This window comes from Bubalus kerabau, chromosome 1 (assembly GCF_029407905.1).
Source record: "Bubalus kerabau isolate K-KA32 ecotype Philippines breed swamp buffalo chromosome 1, PCC_UOA_SB_1v2, whole genome shotgun sequence".
In the NCBI taxonomy this organism is placed as follows: Eukaryota; Metazoa; Chordata; class Mammalia; order Artiodactyla; family Bovidae; genus Bubalus; species Bubalus kerabau.
Genome location: NC_073624.1, coordinates 78675001 through 78696489, shown reverse-complemented (window position 1 = coordinate 78696489; position 21489 = coordinate 78675001). Strand labels below are relative to the sequence as shown.

At 39.2% G+C, this 21489-nt stretch overlaps 1 protein-coding gene and 1 long non-coding RNA gene across 18 annotated transcripts in view; one reads left to right on the top strand and one right to left on the bottom strand.

The window, feature by feature from the left end:
* Positions 1-10323, bottom strand: part of LOC129651986 (uncharacterized) — a 48615-nt gene extending 38292 nt beyond the window's left edge. For all 4 annotated transcript variants that reach the window (XR_008714484.1, XR_008714476.1, XR_008714482.1 and 1 more), the window contains exons 1-2: positions 6278-10323; positions 1058-1180 (exon numbers count right to left, since the gene is read on the bottom strand). This is a non-coding gene — a long non-coding RNA (uncharacterized LOC129651986). The remainder of the gene's footprint in view (positions 1-1057; positions 1181-6277) is intronic.
* Positions 10324-10485: 162 nt separating this feature from the next.
* The window catches only part of BEST3 (bestrophin 3), a 64830-nt gene continuing 53826 nt past the window's right edge, over positions 10486-21489 (top strand). The window contains exons 1-5 of one of the 14 annotated variants that reach the window (XM_055580372.1): positions 10486-10652; positions 12610-12705; positions 15951-16045; positions 16594-16739; positions 19282-19352. In XM_055580372.1, coding sequence (XP_055436347.1) covers positions 19343-19352 — 10 coding nt within the window. In that variant the 5' untranslated portion in view covers positions 10486-10652; positions 12610-12705; positions 15951-16045; positions 16594-16739; positions 19282-19342. Of the gene's footprint in view, positions 16046-16505; positions 16740-19281; positions 19353-21489 lie in introns of all 14 variants that reach the window. The other 13 variants (XM_055580371.1, XM_055580367.1, XM_055580364.1 and 10 more) reach the window with 13 other exon arrangements.

Below are 21489 nucleotides of genomic sequence, written 5' to 3'. Positions count from 1 at the left end.
ATAATATTCCATTGTTTAGACAAACCACATTTTCTTTATCTGTCCATCAGTTGAGGACATTTGGGCTGTTATCATCTTTGGGTTATTGTGAATAGTGATGCTGTGAATATTTATGTACAAGTATTTTAATATCTATTTACTATGTCAGAATATAGGTCTAGGAGTAGAATTTCTGGATCATATGGCATTTTTAACTTTTTGAGGAAATACTAAAATATTTTCCACAGTAGCTGCATCACTTTACCTCCCCCCAGCAGCATATGAGGGTTCTAAGTTCTCCACATGCTCACCAGCATTTGTTATTGTGTGTGCTTGTTTTTAAATTATACCCACCCTAGTGGGTATAATGTGGTATCTCACTGTGGCTTTGATTTGCATTTTCCTAATGACTAATGATGTTAAGCATCTTTTCAGGTGCTTAATTTGCTATAGATATGTTGTGTTTTTTTCACCCAGTACATGCTGGAAATCACTCCATATCAATTCACAAAGATTGTTCATATTCCTTTTGCACCTGCATAGTAGATGAATTTTGTGAATTACCATAGTTTATTCAACCAGTTGCCTAAACATGGGCATTTAGGTTTTTTCCAACATTTTTCATATAAAAATAATTCTACATTGCATAACTTGGTACATACGTATTTTCATATTACTAGAGGCATTCTTTAGGGTAGATTCTTCATACTTCATGTGGAAATGGGATTGCTGGCTCAAAAGGTAAGTTTGAATGTATTTTTGTTAGACATGAATGAAGTTAGCAAGGAACAATACTGTGTCTCTTAAATAGTTTAATGATAAATACAAGGATTGAAGCTCAAGAGGAAGAAAAAACTCAGCTAGCTGTTTATCATGAGAGAAAGGAAACTTGTATAAAAGTTACTTTTTAAAGATAATCTTGTGTGCATGCTCATTTGCTCAGTCATGTCCAACTCTGCAACCCTATGGACTGCAGCCTGCCAGGCTCCTCTGTCCATGTGATTTTCCAGTCAATCTTATCTTATAATAAGATAATTCTATGTTAACGGAAAATAGTCTTTTTAGCACACAAACATACCTCATTTTCCTAAGGTTAGGATTTACATTTTTATAGAATTCCATGAGGTCTAGTAGAAGCTGAGTCCTGAGTATGCTTTTATGCAACTCATTTTTGTGTTTTTAATTTAATTTGATTTTCACTCTGTGTGAAAAACAGGATTAGAAGAATCATGAATCATTCCAAAATTATCAGGGTATGTGGGAGTGGTAAGGAGTTAAAAGAGAAGATACACTCAATTCTCAGTTTACTTCAATTTTCAAGTCACAGAAATATTGAAATATATCGGAATGAGTTCTGAGATACCACTTTAACAGTGGATCTGAATAGCCACATCTCTCATATACTATTACTCTGCCATTGGGATTTAGTCATTAAAATTCTACTGAGGGACTTCTACAGTTTAATCTTTACCAAGAATCATACCTCCCAGTCCAGAAAGGCCTTCAAGATCAAGAACCTCAAGAGCCACAAGAATGATATCACCACCACCTAGATTATCATCAGAGAACATTTACTGTAGTCATCCTTTCATTTTAGAGTTATTAGAAGGCAATGGCACCCCACTCCAGTACTCCTGCCTGGAAAATCCCAGGGACAGAGGAGCCTGGTGGGCTGCAGTCCATGGGGTCGCTAAGAGTCGGACACAACTGAGCGACTTCACTTTCACTTTTCACTTTTATGCATTGGAGAAGGAAATGGCAACCCACTCCAGTGTTCTTGCCTGGAGAATCCCAGGGACAGGGGAGCTTGGTGGGCTGCTGTCTCTGGGGTCGCACAGAGTCAGACACGACTGAAGTGACTTAGCAGCAGCAGCAGCAGCAGCAAGGGGTGTTCAATGTATTTGTCACTAGCCAAGTGAGCATTCAGTCCATGCCTGGACCAAATGATGCTATGAAGTAGTCAAAAGAAGTAAAGGAATCAATTTATTGCTACCTCTACCCTTATATCTCTTTAATGTGTAGTGGTATCTTCAACTGAATCTCCTTGAGATCAGTTTAAAACAAAGAAGCTGAGAGGCACTGTTACAGATGGGTTGCCTGGAAGACACCATTGACACCCCTATTCTGTGATTAGTTGGCTAAGGATACAGAAACTCAGGAGACAGGAATGCAGAGAGGTAGCATTCCACAGTACAGAGAGAATGCAAAGTCAGTTCTCAGGGGTCTTGAATGATACCTGACTTTAGCTTTCTGGAGTACTGTAAAACCTATACCTCTGCAGGAAAAACTGTCTTTTTAAAAAATTCTATAAAAACCATGTATACGAAAAATATGGTCTAAATATTTGAATAAAAAATATATGTTCACTTATTTACTCCACAAATATTTATTGAGTGCCTACTAGATGCCAGACACTTTTCTGGGTACTGGATCTAAAGCAGTTAACAAAGAATCATGGCAACCTATGGACTGGGAGAAAATATTTGTGAACAATGCAACCTACAAGGGCTTAATTTCCAAAATAGACAAACAGCTAGAACAATTGAATAACAACAAGAAAAAAAATGGGCAGAAGAACTGAACAGATATTTCTACAAAGAAAACATACAGATGGCCAACAGGAAAATGAAAAGATGCTCAACATTGCTAATTATTAGAGAAATGGACATTGAACTACAATGAGGTATCACCTCAAACCAGGCAGAACATGCGTGTGTGCTTGGTCACTCAGTCGTGTCTGACTCTGTGACCCCGTGGACTGTAGCCCGCCAGGCTCCTCTGTTCATGGGATTATCCAGGTGAGAGTACTGGAGTGGGTTGCCATTTTCTCCTCCAAGGGATCTTCCCAATGCAGGGATTGAACCTGCGTCTCTTGTGGTTCCTGCATTGGCAGGCAGATTCTTTACCACTGAGCCATGAGGGAAAGCACACTGGGCAAAATGGTCATCATTTAAAAATCAACAAATAGTAAATGCTGGAGAGGGTGTGAACAAAAAGGAACCCTCTTACGCTTCTGTGGGAATGTAAATTGGCATAGCCACTAATGAAAAACAGCATGGAGTTTCTTTAAAAAACTAAAAAATACATGCGCCCCAATGTTCAAAGCAGTGTTATTTAGAGTAGGCAAGACATGGAAGCAACCTGAATGTCCATCGACAGATGGATGGATAAAGAAGATGTGGTGTATATATATATTCAATGGAATATTACTCATCCATTAAAAAGAATGAAATAATACCATTTGAAGCAACATGGATGGACCTAGAGATTATCATATTAAGTGAAGTCAGTCAGAAATAATAGGACAAATACCACATGATATCACTTAGATATGGAGTCTATAGTATGATACAAATGAACTTATTTACAAAACAGAAACAGGCTCATAGATATAGAAAACAAACTTATAGTTACCAAAAGGGAAAAGGAGTGGGAGAAGGATAAATTAGGAGCTTGGGATTAGCAGGTAAAAACAGGTTGTATATAAAATAGACAACCATACTGTATACCACAGGGAACTATATTCAATATCCTATAATAAAACATAGTGGGAAATAAAACTGAGCCACTTGATTATACATCAGAAACTAACACAACACTGTAAATTAATTATACTTCAATTAAAACATTTTAAAAAATAGTCATGGAAACTGATCTCATGATATTTACAATTGTGAGAAAAAGTGGAATCCTGTCTAGCCTCTTTTAAAATGTATTCATTCAAAAAATATTAAAAGAAATAAGACTACTGGTGGCACTTTGTCTTCTTCAGTAAACAAAACCGAGACATTTGTGCCCTCATGAAATCTCCAGTTTAGTAGGGGTAGATAAACAATAAACACAATAAATGTGTGAATTATATGGTAGAGTCAAGGGAGATAAGTGGTGTGGATAAAAGGCAAAAATCAAGCAGGGTAAGAAGGGGGATCAGGTGTGCCAAGGGGAGGGAGGTGTGCAGAGTCAGCAGGCAACTTTAAGTAGGGCAGTCAGCTCACTGAGAAGATATTTGAGCAAAGACTTGAAAGATGAGGGTGACAGTCCCTCAGATACCTGGAGAAAGACGAGCCATCCCTAAGGCTTTAAGATGGGACCTGATGTGTCCAAGGAAGGAGAGGAGGCAAGTGTGGCTGGAGAGGGTCCACAGGAGAGGTGACAGTAAGAGGAAATGAGATCAGGAGAAATGGGAGCAAACTGTGACAGACCTAGGACTATTTAAGGACAGGTTTCAAGAGGATACATGCATTGCGATGTTCACTGAAACACTGTTTATAGTAGGCAAGACATGGAAGCAACCTAAGTGTTCATTACGGGACTTCCCTGGTGGTGCAAGGGCTAAGACTCAGTGCTCCCAATGCTGGGGGCTTGAGTTCGACCCCCTAGTCGGGGAACTAGATTCCACATGCCCCCACTAAGAATTCTCATGCCTCAACTAAAAATCTGACATGCTACAATGAAGATGGAAGATCCTGCGAGCTAAAACTACAAATAAACAAATAAATATAAATAAATAAACAAATGTCCACTGACAGATGAACGGATAAAGAAGATGAGGTATGTATATACAGTGGAATGTTGTTTGTTGTTGCTGTTTTGTTGCTGGCGTATCTGAAGGTGGAATATTACTCAGTCATTAAAAAGAATGAAATGCCATTTGCAACAACATGGGTGGACCTAGAGGTTATCATACTAAGTGAAGTAAGTCTGATGGAGAAAGACACATATCATATGATATGACTTATATGTGGGAATCTAATGATGCAAATGACCTCATTTACAAAGTAGAAATAGACTCACAGACTTAGAAAATGAACTTATGGTTATGGGGGGAAGTGTTGGGGGAACAGGATAGATTGGGCATTTGGGATTGACATGTATACACTGCTATATTTAAAACAGACAACCAACAAGGAACTACTGTATACAAATAAATAATAAATTAAAAATTAAAAAAAAAAAAAGAACTTGGGCTTTAACTCTAAGAGATGAAAGAAGCCAGGGAGGGGTTTTAGCAGAATGGCATGAGACACCTGACTTGCCTTCCACACCACCTTCTTGTCAGAGGAGACTGGAGGGAGCAGTAGAGAAGCGGGGAGACCTCCTGTTAGAATAAGCTGGGAGAAAGATGAGGGGGCTCTGATGAGGTGGGAGGAGCTGAGACAGCGATGTGAGATGAGACAGTGAGGTGACAGATTCTGAGTAGATTTGAAGGTGGAGCCAACAGGATTTGCTCATAGATTGGACTGTGATATGAGAGAAAGAGAAGAGCTGAGAACAACTCTAAGGCTTTTGACCTTTTGGAAGAAAGGAATTTTCACCAACTGAGATGAAAGGTGGCAGGAGGAGCATGTTTTAGGGGAAAGACCAGGAGTTCAGTTTGGAGCATGTTGGGCTTAAGATATTTAGGGAATTATCAAGCCTAGCTCTGGAGTTGGGTGAAAATCTGGGCTGGAGGTATAAACTTGGAAGAAGCATCATGTAAGATGTTTACTGCATATGATTAAATATGAAAATATGAAAGTGGTTCTAAAAATACAAAATTTTATGAAGCAAAAATTTGAGTTTCTCCTTCACTGTATTACTCCAAACCCATGACCCTTTTCAGTAGTAACATTATCAGGGAGCTAGTATGTAAGTGTTAAGAAACTAAAAATGTCTTCAGAATATGCAATCTGCCATTTCAGAGACCCAGAAACAATCCTTGTTCTAGGATCTATGCGCAGATTTTTTTTTCCCATTTATCTGTATCTTCCCTTTGTGCGTATGTGCTCAGTCGCCTCTGACTCTTTGCAATCCCATGAACTACAGCCCGTCAGGCTCCTCTGTCCATGGGAATTTTCAGACAAGAATACTGGAGTTGCCATTGCCTACTCCAAGGGATCATCCCAACTCAGGGATCAAACTCGCACCTCTTGCTTTAAGAGAAGCATCATTGCCAAGCGGATTCTTTACCACTGCACCACCTAGGAAGCCCTATATCTTCCCCTTATCTACACAGTAATATAATTTCCAGAATGGCCATCTTCCAGCATTAAGGTACTGAAGTAACAGAATTTCGCAGCTGTTTGGAATAAACATTATACTTGGCTTTGCATACCTTTTCTTATGAAATTAAACTGATTTTTAATTGGCCCTATGTTGCAATTTTTTCTTTAGCCATCTGGAATGTGCCTGAGCTAAGCAGTACCATTGATTTGAGAAATATCATTGATTATAGAGTACAGGATACACTTTAAGCACTATAGTAATAATTCTCTAGACTCTAGGCTTTCATCCCTAAAATAGAACAAAGTTTCCGTACCTTCCTTTAGAAAAAGGTGACCTTCAGAATGTGAACTAATGCATTTCTGTTCTGTTGAGTTGGCAATTACTCGTGTAAGGAAAGTAATGATGACTCCTCAAATAGACAGTCTTATGAGTTTAGACCTTCATCTATAATAAAACTCAATAGTCTTTCACTGTTTCTTCCCTGGAATAAAGAGAAAAAAAGTAATTGAAAAAGAAAAACAAATCAAATCCACTTTAGTTTGATTTTTGACAGAGTTCACTCCAAGACTGTGTATCAGAAACCTCTGTACATCTGGATTGACACACGGTTTATCCCAGTCAGCTATTGGTTACACAACTATTGCATCCATCATGGTAGTCAATGAATAGGGAGAAAAAAAAAAACAAGAAAGAGTAAGGCATAAGTTCTCAAGAAACTTACAGTTCCATTAAGCCAATAAAAATTTACCTTTAGGGAAAAAATATCACTGTGAATGATTCTCAGACCAACTGAACCAGGTATTCTGCTGACAAAAACAGTAATGTCTGACTGTTCTCAATTGAAAGTTTACTCTATGAATTTTTCTTGCAACTTTAGTGCTAACTGCTATCTTTTTCTAGGGAGATCCAGCACATAACAAAGTGAATAAGTGCCAGAAGCAGTAACAGAAACTGAAGCTCAGCCAATTATATTTAATTCAATAACTTGATTTTTACAAACACATTAATTCCTACTTGTGATTTTACTTTGCAACCATTTTTTTCTGATAAAATGTTTCTATTTGCAAGATCAAATAAAACATGTCAAAATTACATGGCACCCTGCAAAGAACTGTGTCACCTGAACAAATTTGTTCTTCTTGTGCTGCTGCTACTGCTAAGTCTCTTCAGTCGTGTCCGACTCTGTGCGACCCCATAGATGGCAGCCCACCAGGCTCCCCCGGCCCTGGGATTCTCCAGGCAAGAACACTGGAGTGGGTTGCCATTTCCTTCTCCAATGCATAAAAGTGAAAAGTGAAAGTGAAGTCGCTCAGTTGTGCCGACTCTTAGCGACCCCATGGACGGCAGCCTACCAGGCTCCTCCATCCGTGGGATTTTCCAGGCAAGAGTACTGGAGTGGGGTGCCATCGCCTTCTCTTCATGTGCAAACAGGCTCAAAGGATGAAGCAAGGGTTATATCAGACTTCTCCTTCCTCCTTCTCCTCTCCCTCCCCCGAGCTCCCTCTTTTCTTTCTCCTCCAGGGGTAGTTTGCTCTGGGCTCTCTCTCACCATCCTTCCTCTGCATTCCACTCACTCACCACCCCAGGTAATGCTAGAACAACCATAATAACTTTCAGACTGATTCCCTTCCTTAGTCCCTGCCCACTCAAATCCAGCACATTCTCATCTCATAGACTCATCTTTTTGCAACATAGATTTTTGTCAAGCCCTTTTCCTGTTCAGAAATGTTTACTAATTCCTTATTCCCCATTTAATAATGTTCAAAAATCTTAGAGTCAGAATAAAAAATTACAAAATACAACCATTTCTAGCCTTTGGTTGATATCTGAATGCAAAGTTTCACATACATACGACTATGTTCAACCCAGTGCTCAAAAGAAATTTGATAGAAGATTTTTCACATCAGTGAAAATGAATAGCTGGTTCCCTTTTAGGAAGTGGCATGGTCTATCTAAACTTGCTGGGTTTTGTTCCCTTAAGGAATAAAGGATGATTTATCTTGACATCTATGGATGAATATCAGTATTTCCATCATTTAGAAATGATCAGTTATTCTTTTTTTATGAATTGTCCTGTCACTGGAGGTTTACTGGAATTAAAGACAAATGTATTTATCAGGACTGCTGAAAACCAGAGTGGTCAGGATGGCAAAACTTGATGCTTGCTGTCAATAGAAAATATGGCTGGTATGGTTATTTCATAGAGCCCTGACATCGCCTAAGTGTCTACCACATTGTTTGCTATTTATTAGAGAATTTAAAGTGTCTTCTGCAGAAGTCTAAAAAGATTAACTTTATAACTAAATGATTACCACCCCGCTAGGGAAGCATGATAGAGTACCACTCTATTCTTTATATGTTGTTTTACATTTTATTTTTAATACACACGTTAACTTTAGAATCCAGAGGGAAAAAATAGTATGCCTGTTTAAACAAGAAACTTTAAAGTTTCTTGAAAAATTCATATAGGGACTTCCCTGGCAGTCCAGTAGCTAAGACTTCACCTTCCAATGCAGGGGGTGAGAGTTCAATTCCTTGCTAGGAAGCTAAGATCCCACATGCCTCATGGCCAAAAAACCAAAGCAATGTTGTAAAAAATTCAACAAAGACTTTAAAAATGGTCCACATCAAAAAAAAATTTTTTAAGTCATATGGATAAGTTAGCTTTGCAATTTGATGTATGCCAGATGTTTGACATTTGCTGTAGGAGTTGGTCCCGTCTAATGAATTAATTTCTGAATGGCATCTCGGTACCTGTTAGAAACAGCCACCAGACTCAGAGCTCAACAATGGCAGTTTGTTCATTCAATCCAGTCATTACTGACTAATTTGCATTTAGAATGCTAACTCAACCATTACTTGGTCATTCCTGAAAACAGCCCGATTAGAAAGATAATTTCCCCTGCTTAAAAATGAGACCAGCCAACAGTGGTCCATAGAGGAGGCCAGTTCCCCTGTTATTCAGTCATGACTGCCGGGAATTAAGTCACATTTCAGGGCCACCACATATCCAGTAAGACACCCCAGAGGGTGATTCAAAAAAAAAAAATAGCTCCAATGTTTCTATTTCATAAGCACTTGAATTTAGATTTGCTCAAATTCTACGACGATCAGCCTTGAAACAACATCGGGTCTATCCAACCACTTTTCACAGCAATCCAAATATAAAATATGCGGCAGTGTAGCTGTGCTTTTAAAATGTTCACAAACTCCCCCAAATGTACTAACAGTAGTATCAGAGTGACAAGGTGATAATCAGACGACAGATACATATTCAAAATCCAGTATGCACTGGACTCCATGCTGGAGCTATGTAAAGGGATGGGGGCAAGAAATCAGACATTCACAACTCTATTTTTGCTCTAAGATACTTATAGTTTGCTAAAGAAACCAGTCGAGTGCAAATGAAACTTTAGAACACTGTAGGAAATTTTTCAATTGTATTTACTTAAAATTTTAAAATAAGCATCTTTTTTTCTACATCTTTCTCCACAAAAACACATGTTTTGTTTTGGTTTTTTACAGTCATCTTATTTAAGCTTAAGGCACGGTGTTTAGTGCACATGTTACTTTAGAAGGTTGGAAAACTCCCAAGAATTGACCCTGAAATTATTTATTTCATGATTTAAAGAATGCTGATGAATACTCTCTTTTCAAAAGGGAAGCATAGAAGCATAATCAACCTGAGAGAAGGCATTTTGAATATTTAAAACATGTTTCTAGCGGACCACAGACAGATGAAGTGAAAGGAAGTGTCGGTCACTCAGTTGTGTCCGATTCTTTGCAACCCCATGGACTGTAGCCCTTCAGGCTCCTCTGTCCATGGGATTCTCCAGGCAAGAATACAGAGTGGATAGCCATTCCCTTATTCCAAGGGATCTTCCCGACCCAGGGATCGAGCCTGAGTCTTCCACATTGCAGGCAGTCTTTACCGTCTGGGCTACCAGGGAAGCCCTCATGGAAGGATAACACATGTAGTGAATCAGTGTGTTATCAGTTTCCATTACTGAATGCCATCATGTGTAATAATTGTCTATGCTGTTCTAAAATATACAAACACATCACTCTCAAACATACATGTGTTTTGTTTTTAATAGAAGAGTGTCCTCAATATTCCTCAAATGAGTGAAAATCCTGTTTACTTTCTTGTCTGCCCCAGTTTATGGCTTCACGAGAATTTATTCTCCTTTTAAGCACACACAGACTGTACTAATTCCCGTTTTTGGTTGGTGGAGCCTCTTCAGAGCATGTTAGGGGCAAAGGACTTTCTTCCTTGATCCCAGGATAAGGTCAGAATGAAAATAACAGTCTTAAATGACCCCAGCTCCTTCACGCCACCTCCAACTCATTCAAAGGAGTGCTTTGGGTGGCAGGTGGAGTTATAATTAGAGATTAGAAAAAAAAAAAAAGCCACATCAGCAGCTGTTGCTCCTGTTTGTTCCCGGCTATGGCTGTCACCAGTGGGCAAATTGGCATAAATAGGCCTTCGCAAGTGGAAAGTCATTTAACCCCTGTCCTTGTCACACTCCAAGTCCTCTCAGTGGCCAGAGAACAGAAAGAAAATCTGACTGTGCATGCGTGGAGGGTGAGCCGAGACTACAGCCCCAGCCCGAAGGCACCTCTGCAGGGGGAGCCTGGAGACTGTCCTTCCTGTCGGAGACGCCGGACACTCCAACCCAAACAAATAGGTTAGTGCGCAGAGTAAACCTATGCATTTTAGCTCTGACCTCTTGTCGATGTGATCTGGGTTTTTCTGACAGAGCTGTAATGGAAGGGTGACTGTTAATTGAGAGTTATTTGAGGACTCATTTAAAACTCTGGTGCCCATGATAACAAATTATGAAATTGGGCTTAATTTATTATGTTCCTCTCCCAACTTTGCTGTACTCATATTAAACAAATAGAAGAGATGAAGAAGGAACAATGGAACTGCTTTTGTAACCTGAGTCCCACAAAAAAAGTAATGGCACTTAACTTTTGCCAAAAAGTCCTGTTTTCTTTGTTAAAAATCAGTCATGTTGAAGGCTTAGGTTGGTGATTACAAAAACTATAGCTTCAGAATATAGTTTCAAATTTTCAAGTTTTTTTTGTTTTTTTTTTAGGGAAATTAGGTAAATGGGAATTAGATTGTTTCTTTACATCTGAATAAAGACAGAAGATGTCCTTGTTGATGGTAAAATGTGTGCCATAAGGTACTATGTATGTAAGAAATCTGCTATAGGATTTATCAGTTATGTCTAGTACAGTTCTACCTAAAAATTTCATAATTTCAGTCTAAATAGCTCTGTAGAATCCTCCACATAGATCCTTTCCAAAGCAAAAGGTTTCAAAGAAATTTCATTTTCTGTGTGCTACATGTCAGAAAGCTGTAGAGCAGGATTTCCAAATAAAGACCAGCTTCAGGGCATCTTCTCAAAGCCTGAATATTTAGTGTCTTGGTGAAAAGCAATGGAATTCCAGAGAACTCACTGAAAGCTAGGATTTGGGGCCCAGTTCTCATCCTACCTACATCCATGGAACAGATCCAGGTGGAAAGAGTCCTAAATAATGGCCTCATTTTTTTCAGTTCCAAAGAGAAAGTGACCTAAGCATTTTACATGAGACTTTTCCGTGGGAAAATGCACCTTTCTTAGAATCACTGGGGCCTGATGTTTTTTCTACCTTTTGAAGTACACAGAGTGCACTCGGAGCTCCACTAAAGAGACAAATTAAAACCACCAAAAGTAACCCATCAATTAAATTCCCAAAAGGGGCTTGCTTCTCCTGATTTCTAAGAGAGCCGTAACTTCCTTCAAGGAAATTTAAAGGCGAAATAAATGCCTATTTACATACTTTAGCAAATAAAGACCCAAACTGATTTGGGTTTGACTACTGATTTTGAAAATATCAATGACAAACTGAGAGAGTAGTTTCGAAACATATGCATTACCATATGTAGAATTGGATAGCCAGTGGCAATTTACTGTATGGTGCGGGGAGTGCTCAAGTCCAGTGCTTTGTGACAACCTAGAGGGGTGGGGTGGGGTGGAGATGGGAGGGAGGTTCAAGATGGAGGGGACATATGTATACCTGTGGCTGATTCATGCTGATACAACACAAATGTTGTAAAGCAATTATCCTCTAATTTAAAATAATTAAACTTTAAAAAACAGCAAAAAAAGAAAATATCAGTAAATGTAACAGATATCAATACCTTAAATCTTCCCATGGATGCAGAAAATATATGATAGATGATATTACAATGTATTTCATATATCTTATTTAGTCATTCAAATATTTATTGAGTGATAGTCATATAATCTCTAAATAGTATTTAGACATGAAGGCAAGCTTAAGATGTCTAATATTACTTTTTCCAGAACTACTCTCCTCCCCTTTTCTACTAAAAGATTTATCACTGAGGTCGTGGTTGTCTCCAAATTCCAAATTGTTCAAGCTAAGAAAGGCAAATTAGTAAAGAAGACTAACTCGTTGCTGACTAGGATTTCTTTGAGATATAGATTTATGCTCTGTCTTAAACATCGCTTTTTACTTGTGTTTTGTCTTCTTGCTCTTCTAGAAAAACAAACAAACAAACAAACTATCCAAGATGACTGTCACTTACTCCAGTAAAGTAGCAAATGCAACTTTTTTTGGATTTCATAGGTTACTCCTCAAGTGGAGAGGCAGCATCTACAAACTATTGTACAGGGAATTTATTGTTTTTGCTGTACTGTACACAGCAATAAGTTTGATGTACAGGTACTTTCCTTTGCATGTGTTCTTAAATGGCCATCAAATAGCATATATGAATACAGTCTCAAAAATCCAAGTCCTTTGGTTGCCTCTGACTTTTGCATTATGTAATCTCCTCCTTTGCATGATTCTCTGTTGCCCTCTTCTCCCTGGGACTGAGTATCTTAATCCACACCTAACCATTTTTGAGATGTTAAATGGACTCTAACCCATCATGTTTAGGTGGTTCCCATTCCAGCCCCACTTGAACTGGTCGTGATGAAGTATTATTTGTGCTTCAGGAATTTTGCTCCAGGCAAAAAATGAAAGATTTATACCTAGATCCTCACTAAGTGATGATTTTTACCATTCAAAATCATTATTTTTGCCTCTCTGAATGGTATCATTCATAGTTTGAGTTTATGATTTGACTGCTTGCAGCGACTACTTACATAATTAACACTTTCATAAATAGTGTATATCAGGCAACTTTCCTTCCTTTTTCCTGGAATGACAAAATCTTATCTAAGATGGTGCCCCCAAACTTACCAATATCTCAATTAAAGAAAAAGGCTAAAAATGAATTTATTTTTGTCATATCTTCAAAGTTGAAGGCACGTTATATTCACAAAAGATATTTATTCTTTATAACATCACAAACTTTGCCTGTCAAGATTGACAGGTAATTTGAGCAACATTACTTCCATGGAATACATTTATGACTAACAATTATAGTCTTAATAAAATTTTAGCAGTATTATAAATGGGAAGCTCCATGAGTTCTTTTAATTAACATTGATTGCACAATTTCTTCTCAGGGAGAACTTAAAACTTAAAATAGAAAAGTTAAAGGTTTTTGAGGCTGTATTTCCGCCTTTTCTGTGCTCATCAGTTTGTTCTTTCCCTTCTGCATACCATGAACAAATTTGCATGTCATTGCTCCCACCTGTATTCCTCCTTGCAGTGACAGGACCCCATGTGAAGAAGAGGGAAGTTAATTTGACTGGTTGATAATGACCAAAAGTGAACAGTTATTTTGCTATATATCAAAACTACTGTTCCCCCAAAATGTATATATTGGTATACATTTTGGCAAAATATCTTTAAAAGGGAGGTTTTATTAAAAACCTCTAATGATTTTTTTTAATAAATCCTCTAAATACAGTATTATTTTTACAATTTATTTATATGTCATCCAATCCTTCACAATATCAAATGGTGGAAGACACATGACGTTTCAGGATAATTGTCTCATTTGTTTATTTTTACTAATGTGTATTTATTGCTGCTACTGCTGCTTAGAATAGAATAGCTCTTAGAGCAGTTGCAACGTAGCCAGAGATGCTCCACTGGGCCTTAATTTTGGCTCCAATGTCTTATTTATTTCCCACAAAACTGTATGCACATATTTTTTCTAAAGACCAAAAAGTGCTTGTGTTTTTAACGATCATCATTATTTCAAGCCATTTTTCATTCCTTAAATTTTGAACGTGAAATCTTATTAAAATAGATCCTTTTATCTTGATCAAAGCTCTACCAAGAACTACAGGCTGAATCTGTTGAGAAAGTCAGACATACCTCTAGACAAATATAGACAAATAAAAAAAATGAGTTTCATTCTCATATCCACTAACAATGCTAAAGTTTTTTAATCCCATTATAAGCAAATAGTTATGCTTGTCAAAAAATCATAAGATAGAACCCGAATTCACTAGTTTGATTATCTCTCTTTGTATTTTGGGATACATTTGACAAAATACTTGCTGTAGTACCTTCTAGCTAGTAAAATTTCTATGTGTCTATTAGCTTAGTATTTTTTCCTTTGGCCAATTATTAATAGTAACAACCACTTTATTATTGACTGACATTATATACTAAGTGGTTTTATATATCATGTATTCTTTAATCCTCCTAACATCCCTGATACACAGGTATTATTATTATTATCCTCATTTACAAATGAGAAAACTGAGACTCAGAGAGAGTTAAAAATATGCTCAAAATCCAAATCTGTGAGTGGCAGATCTGGGACTCAAACATGGCTCTGTAAGGCTCTATGGTCTGTGCTCTCCACATTTAATTCTCTCTGACCAATTCAATTTGAGTCCCAGAAACCAATCTGGCTGTAACTTGTCATCAGCCTCACCTTGAGAGGCCTGTCCACCAGGTGATGCCTTGCCTGTCATCTTTTCTTGACTGTAGAATTTCTGACACCCCCTCCAAAGCTAAGGCTGCATCCTCAGGTTTGGGCACTCCAAGCCCACCCTGAATCCCACGCACATTCTTAGCACCAGCTCCCAGGTCTTCACCAGCAGTCTGATTTTGGCTCACTGTCACCTCATTATCCCTTCGCTTCCTTCCTCAAAGCTCTACTGACCCAAATAGGCCTCTGACATATGCCATAGTGGGTGTCTCCAAGGGAGTCCTGATTCATTTGGAACAGTTGCATTCACTCATTTATTCAAATTCATCTGCCTTCTTTCCGGATTTCGATCATTATTATTAACCTGCCTTGAGATATCTCTTCTGATTCTGAATCTCCCCCTTGAAATATAAATATCAATAATAGCTCTATTAAATGGATTCATGTTTAACAATACCAGAAAGCGGGTTTCTGTCAGATCTATAATATAAATTTTTATATTTTTATACTATAGAAATAAAAGCTCACCACATATAATAATAGAAATTTCACTTCTAACTGTTGAATCTGTGTTTTTGTTTTATATTTTAAATAACTCTAGGCTTTAAAATAAACAGTTATAACATCCCTTGAGGTATAACACACATAACTAAGAATGTACTGAGTAGAATATTCATGAGAAAGTAAGATCAAGATGTCAAATCCAGGGTTATTATTCAATAATTACTTAATAAGCATATTCCAATAATAAACATAATTAAGACATTCTTTTTTAAGTACATATGTTTAATAATTGGATAATGTACTCCTTTATGAAGTATTTTGCTCCAAATCCCATGCATTAATCATATAAAAATTTAAAAATATAAAACATTCAAAATAAAATGGATTACTATGTCCTACTGTCTAATGACCAATAACATTTTTGTACTAAAAAAATTAGTACTTAAAATGTTCAGCAGTTAAAAAGCTTTTGAGATACATCAGCTTAGGTATAAAAGGGAAAGATACTGCTCCTTTAAAAAAAACTGAGATTATTTTTGCTTAATTGTTTGCAGTGAATGTCACTTGCAAAGCAGGTGCAGAAGTATAATATCATAAAGGGCTGTGCATTTTATTTTTGCTCCAGATTGTTACTTACAGGAGCCCAAAAACGTTTCTTTGAAAAATTATCAATTTACTGTGACAGATATGCTGAACAAATTCCAGTAACCTTTGTGCTTGGTAAGTATAGGTCACACGCAGCATGCAGCCACACAGCTGTCTCCGCGATGGTGATACCAGTGACTCTGCATGGGAGTGTTTCCAAGCTGAGAGGCATGCCTGAAAAGCCACTGCTTGCAATAGAACCAGAATCATCCATAAGGTTTACCTTCAAGACTGCTTTTGCTAAATTAACACCCAACAAGTTTGAGGTAATGATCTGCTCTTGGACAATTAAGCTTTCTCTTCACTAACTCTCCATTTTTTGCCATCAATATGTGAGTTCTAATATCCACTTAGTGTTATGCCATTGCCAGGCACAAATTACTTTTTTTTTCTGGAGGGAAAAATCATAAGATATGGATAACTAAATGTTTTTACACCCTGATCTCTAAAAAAGGCTAAAATTCTGCTAAAAGCATCAGTGTCAACAACATGTCTTCGGTAAGAAATTACTTTACAGTTTCCTGTTATTCTGCAGGCTTTTATGTTACTCTAGTAGTGAATCGATGGTGGAACCAGTTTGTGAATCTGCCCTGGCCAGACAGGCTGATGTTTCTCATCTCCAGCAGTGTTCATGGAAGTGACGAGCATGGGCGCCTGCTCAGGAGGACACTGATGCGCTATGTCAATCTCACCTCCCTGCTCATTTTCCGCTCAGTGAGCACAGCTGTGTACAAAAGGTTTCCGACGATGGACCACGTGGTTGAAGCAGGTATTGTGAATTACTCTTCCTTCCATGGGGCTCCTCTCAACCTTCAAATTTCCTCTGAAAATATCTTTTATTCATTCTTTCATTCATTCAAGAAACATTTACGAAATACCTATCCTGTACCAGAAACAGTCCTAAGAGGCAAAAAATGAATAAGCCATCGTTCTTGCCCTCAAGAAGTTTACTTAGGGGGCAGAGCAAAGGAAACAGCAAACAGTCAACCTCATATTAAGTTGCCAACAGTCATAATATAGTAATATTATCTTACAATCTATAATATGATAATTATCCTATTACATTTTCATATTTCATCATATATCATTTTTAAAGAAATATAAACCATCGTAATATTATCTTACATTGTCTAGTACTCTACAGCTTATGCACTTTCACAAACATTGTTTCATTCGGACCTCAGTAAAACCATGAGAGGTTCAGAGAGGATATGACCTGCCCTGGATCACATTGCTCATTAATGGGAGAGTCAAATTTTCAATTAAGACTCAGAACTCCTAACTTAATACTTTTCCCCAAACATAGCAGACTCTGATAGGAAATAGCAATGTGGGTTTTCATCTACGCAGACTCTGATAAGTGGCAGTAAAAGGCTGCTTCAGTGGAGGTCTGCTGTCTCTTCTGTTCCTCAGAGCAGACATAGTTTTGCACCTGGGCTCCTGGACACAGGATGGTGAGAACAAATCATATTGAAGGATGGTTCTCTTTGCAGTTAATATTTAGCAAAAGTGAAAGTGATAAGCTGTTAAATCAGCCTTCAAGGGCATAAGGATTAAATGAGATCATTGTTGGCAAGTACAGAATAAAAATGGGTTGTTGTGCTGAGTTGTCTTTGATCGATCTGAGAGTATGTTGGAATGTATAAATGAATATATAGTAAACATAGGAACCATGAGATGATTTTGCCTTTATGTTGAGTACAGTCTCAAATTAGCTTTCATTATCCAGTCTCTTTTTCTGAAATGTCCTTGAAAATACATAGAGATATGTATATATATTTTAAGAGTAGCATTTTTGCTTGTTTTTGGAGGTTTGGGAAATTTTTGTTTGGTTTTGTCTTCTCAGATGACAATATAGATAGTGACCAAGAACACAGGGTAAGAGTTCAACTCCTCTACCCTTTACCAGCTTCGTGACCTTGTCTAAGTTACTTTACCTTTCTAATGCTTCAGTTTCCTCATCTATAAAATGAGGTTATAGTGATTTTGTAAAACCTTCTGATCTCATATACCTCCTAGCTTGTTGTGAGGATTAAATAAGATAATATTTGAAGTCTCTAGAAGCTTACTTGGCACATGGTATGACACGCATTCTTGCTTTTAATAATGAAATCATCTAGTGCAAAGGCATAACACAGGCCTTTGATCATTTTAGAAGGAAGAATCATTTAATGTGACATCCCAGGTCTTCCTTATCTATGACCAGGAGGCTGTGAAAGTCAAGATGGAAATAAGGAAGGAACGTAGAGGCTGTTGTGAGGGGTACAGAGCAAGTTGTGAGAAAGTAATGAGTCACAGGGAGAAGGCAATGGCACCCCACTCCAGTACTCTTGCCTGGAAAATCCCATGGATGGAGGAGCCTGGTGGGCTGCAGTCCATGGGGTCGCGAAGAGTCGGACATGACTGAACAACTTCACTTTCACTTTTCACTTTCATGCATTGGAGAAGGAAATGGCAACCCATTCCAGTGTTCTTGCCTGGAGAATCCCAGGGATAGGGGAGCCTGGTGGGCTGGCGTCTATGGGGTCACACAGAGTCGGACACGACTGAAGCAACTTAGCAGCAGCAGCAATGAGTCACAAGGAGTCAATTACAGAGTCAGATGAAGGGTATAAATGGCCTGGCAAACATACAGGTGTATTACGATGTAAAACCAGTCAGAATTCAAAGAAAAATTAACTGCCACCCGTCCTCCAAATTTAAAAGTGGAACACTGCTTCAGAATGACCAGGTTGAAAATGCCACTTGATAGGTTAATTTTCTTACTCTAATATCTAAAGGATAGAATGAGATAAGAATTTCAACCTCTGGAAAAAGTTCTAAAACAAATGAGAAAGATTTGTCTCATTCCAAAAGGACGAGTGAGAGCTAAAGTTTACTCGGATGGATAAAGGTGTCTCTAGTCCTGACGCATCCTTGGAAAGAAGAGGGCACATTCTGCCAGGAATCGGGACTCCAGGCCCAATTCTCAGAGCAGATCTCCTCCTCTCAATGTCACCTTCATATTAACAGCAAGTGGGGAGGTGGCAGGGCAGCTGGCAGTGGAGCCCCTTTTGGGACCCCAAGTCAGACATGAGCTCAACGAGGCCTGAGTTGTTCTCAGGTCTGAGGGGCAAGTAGAAATTGTGAGATGAGTGGGAGAATGATGTTTAACGATGTGAATTCATTTCTTTTAGGTGCACTGTTCATAACACCAATGCTCTCTCATTATCAAACTTACACAAATGCCTGTTTTGAATACTTGCATCCACCCTCTTCCCCTTTCCAAGACATTCAGAATACTCCAATACTTCTTTCTCTCCAACCGCCAGGACCCCAACCATTCCAAGGGCATATGAAATCATTTGCTCCTTGATGTGCATTTAAACAAGTATGTCTCAAGGTATGATCTGCAGACCCATGGGCCCTTTACACCTTGAATAACTTGAGTTGTTTATTTAAAACGCAAACTCCTGGCCCCTGCCTCAGACCTAGTGAATCAGAACCATGGAAGGCCTGGGAAATCTGCATTTAAACATGCTCTGGTGCTGCTTTGTTTATACACTGGAGTTTGAGAAGTTCTGAATCTTTTCTGAGATGCTTATGTTTTAATCCTTTTTCTCACCCCTGGGGTAAAAAGCTTTGACATTCACCAACTAATTCATTACTCAAAACAAAGCTGTAACAGTTAATAAAAGGGTGAATTCAAGGTTTCGACCATGCTAGAGGCTCCAGGATTGTAGGGTGGCTTTGGGCAGCAGTTTGCTCAGAGGCCATCATCTAGGGCAGCAGTCCCCAACCTTTTTGGCACCAGGGACTGGTTTCATGGAAGACAATTTTTCCATGGACTGATGGGGTGGGGGGTGCTTCGAGGTGATTCAAGCTCATTACGTTTATTGTTCACTTTATTTCTATGATTATTACATCGTGATATATAATGAAATAATTATACAGCTCACCATTTTGCAGAAACTGACAGGAGGCAGAGCTTAGGCAGTAACACGAGCGATGGGGGCGCCATACAGATGAAGCTTCACTCACTCCCTTGCCGCTCAGCTCCTGCTGTGCAGTCCGGTTCCTAACAGGCCACAGGCCAGTACCAGTCCATCACTCGGAGGTTGGGGACCCCTGATCTAGGGGACCTGAAATTGACATGCCTGGACACAACAAGCATCATTCTCACTTTGGGTTTGTGGTTAGTTTGTGTGAAGAGTCTAAAGGAGGAAGAGAAGTGAGGGAGATAGGAGCGGGGCTAAAGCCTTTGCAAGTGCACTCTGGGCTCATAACTAATGCTCTCAGTGTAAAGGTCTCTCTTTTTCACTCACAAGTGTTTTCTCAAAAGGCAGGAAAAGGGGTGGTGGATCAGCACATGCCCACAGGAACACCAGGTTTACATATTATGTGGTCGGGCAAAGGTTCGAGCCACTGCCTTCCAAGCTGGGGCAGATGCTTCGGAGATAGGGTCCCTCCTGGCTGCCCCACTGCCACCCACGTGGGGGGCAGCATCTCTGTCAGTTGGTGGAACAGACTTACCGGACCTCCTGCTCCTTTCCCTAACAGAGAGGGCTGACTCAGTCTGCACGTGGAGTTGGCTTCCAGGCTCTCCCAACTGGGCACATGTCTCCTCTTCTCTGTCTGCCCTTGGCCTGTGCCAACATTTCTGGGAAGAACAGGAAGTTCAAGCATGGCAGAAAATGCTTGGCAGACGCCCTGAGCACAGAGCCAGGGCACCTGCTCTGCCTGAGGGCAGAGAGGGCTGGTAGTAGAAACAGGGGCCCCCTAAGGAGAGGGGACAAAGCGGAGGGGGGCACAAAAGCCTCAGTGGACTTCCCCACATAAAGCCACCTGTCAGGGAAGTAAATGTTCTCAAACTTAAATCAGTATTGCTAAAACTGCAGGTCCTAAGAGAACACCCCTAGCAATTCAGTAGGTCTAGGGTAGGGTCTAGGAATGAGCATATTTAACAAGCTTCTGGAGACTTCGAGGCAAGGGGTGGTCTCTGGATCACATTCTGAGAAACAGTGGACTTTAGGGCAATGGCAGTTTCCTTCCATCCCCTTTGTAGTGCTTCAGGGAGGGTCCCTGTCACAAAGATTCAGGACTAGCAGGAGAAAAAGAGGGAGAGGGTGGAGAGAATGAAGATCAGCATTTTCTTCTGAAGCATCTGGCTTCACTAGAGCTGATTGTTGAAGCAGTCTGAGCACAGGTTGGAAAAGAATTTCCAGACAGAGTATTTTAGAAGACAGAATTTATTGAGAACAAAGGACTGAGGTAGTAAGGGGCGCTGCAAAGACAGCAGGCTGCCTTCCTGACAGACCAGGAAGAGCTGACACAGGGAGAGCAGAGTGAGAAATGCTGTTAGGACAGCGCACCAGCTTGAGGGAGAGCAGACCTCTTACATGGGCTTGTGGCCAGTTTTTATGGCCTCGGGACAAAGAAAATTCCTATGGAAAGGGGTGGTCATTGGTTGAGGGTCTTTTGGGTCTCCACCTTGCCTCATATGGAGCTGGGAGCTGGCCAGTTAGGGACAGAATGGTAAA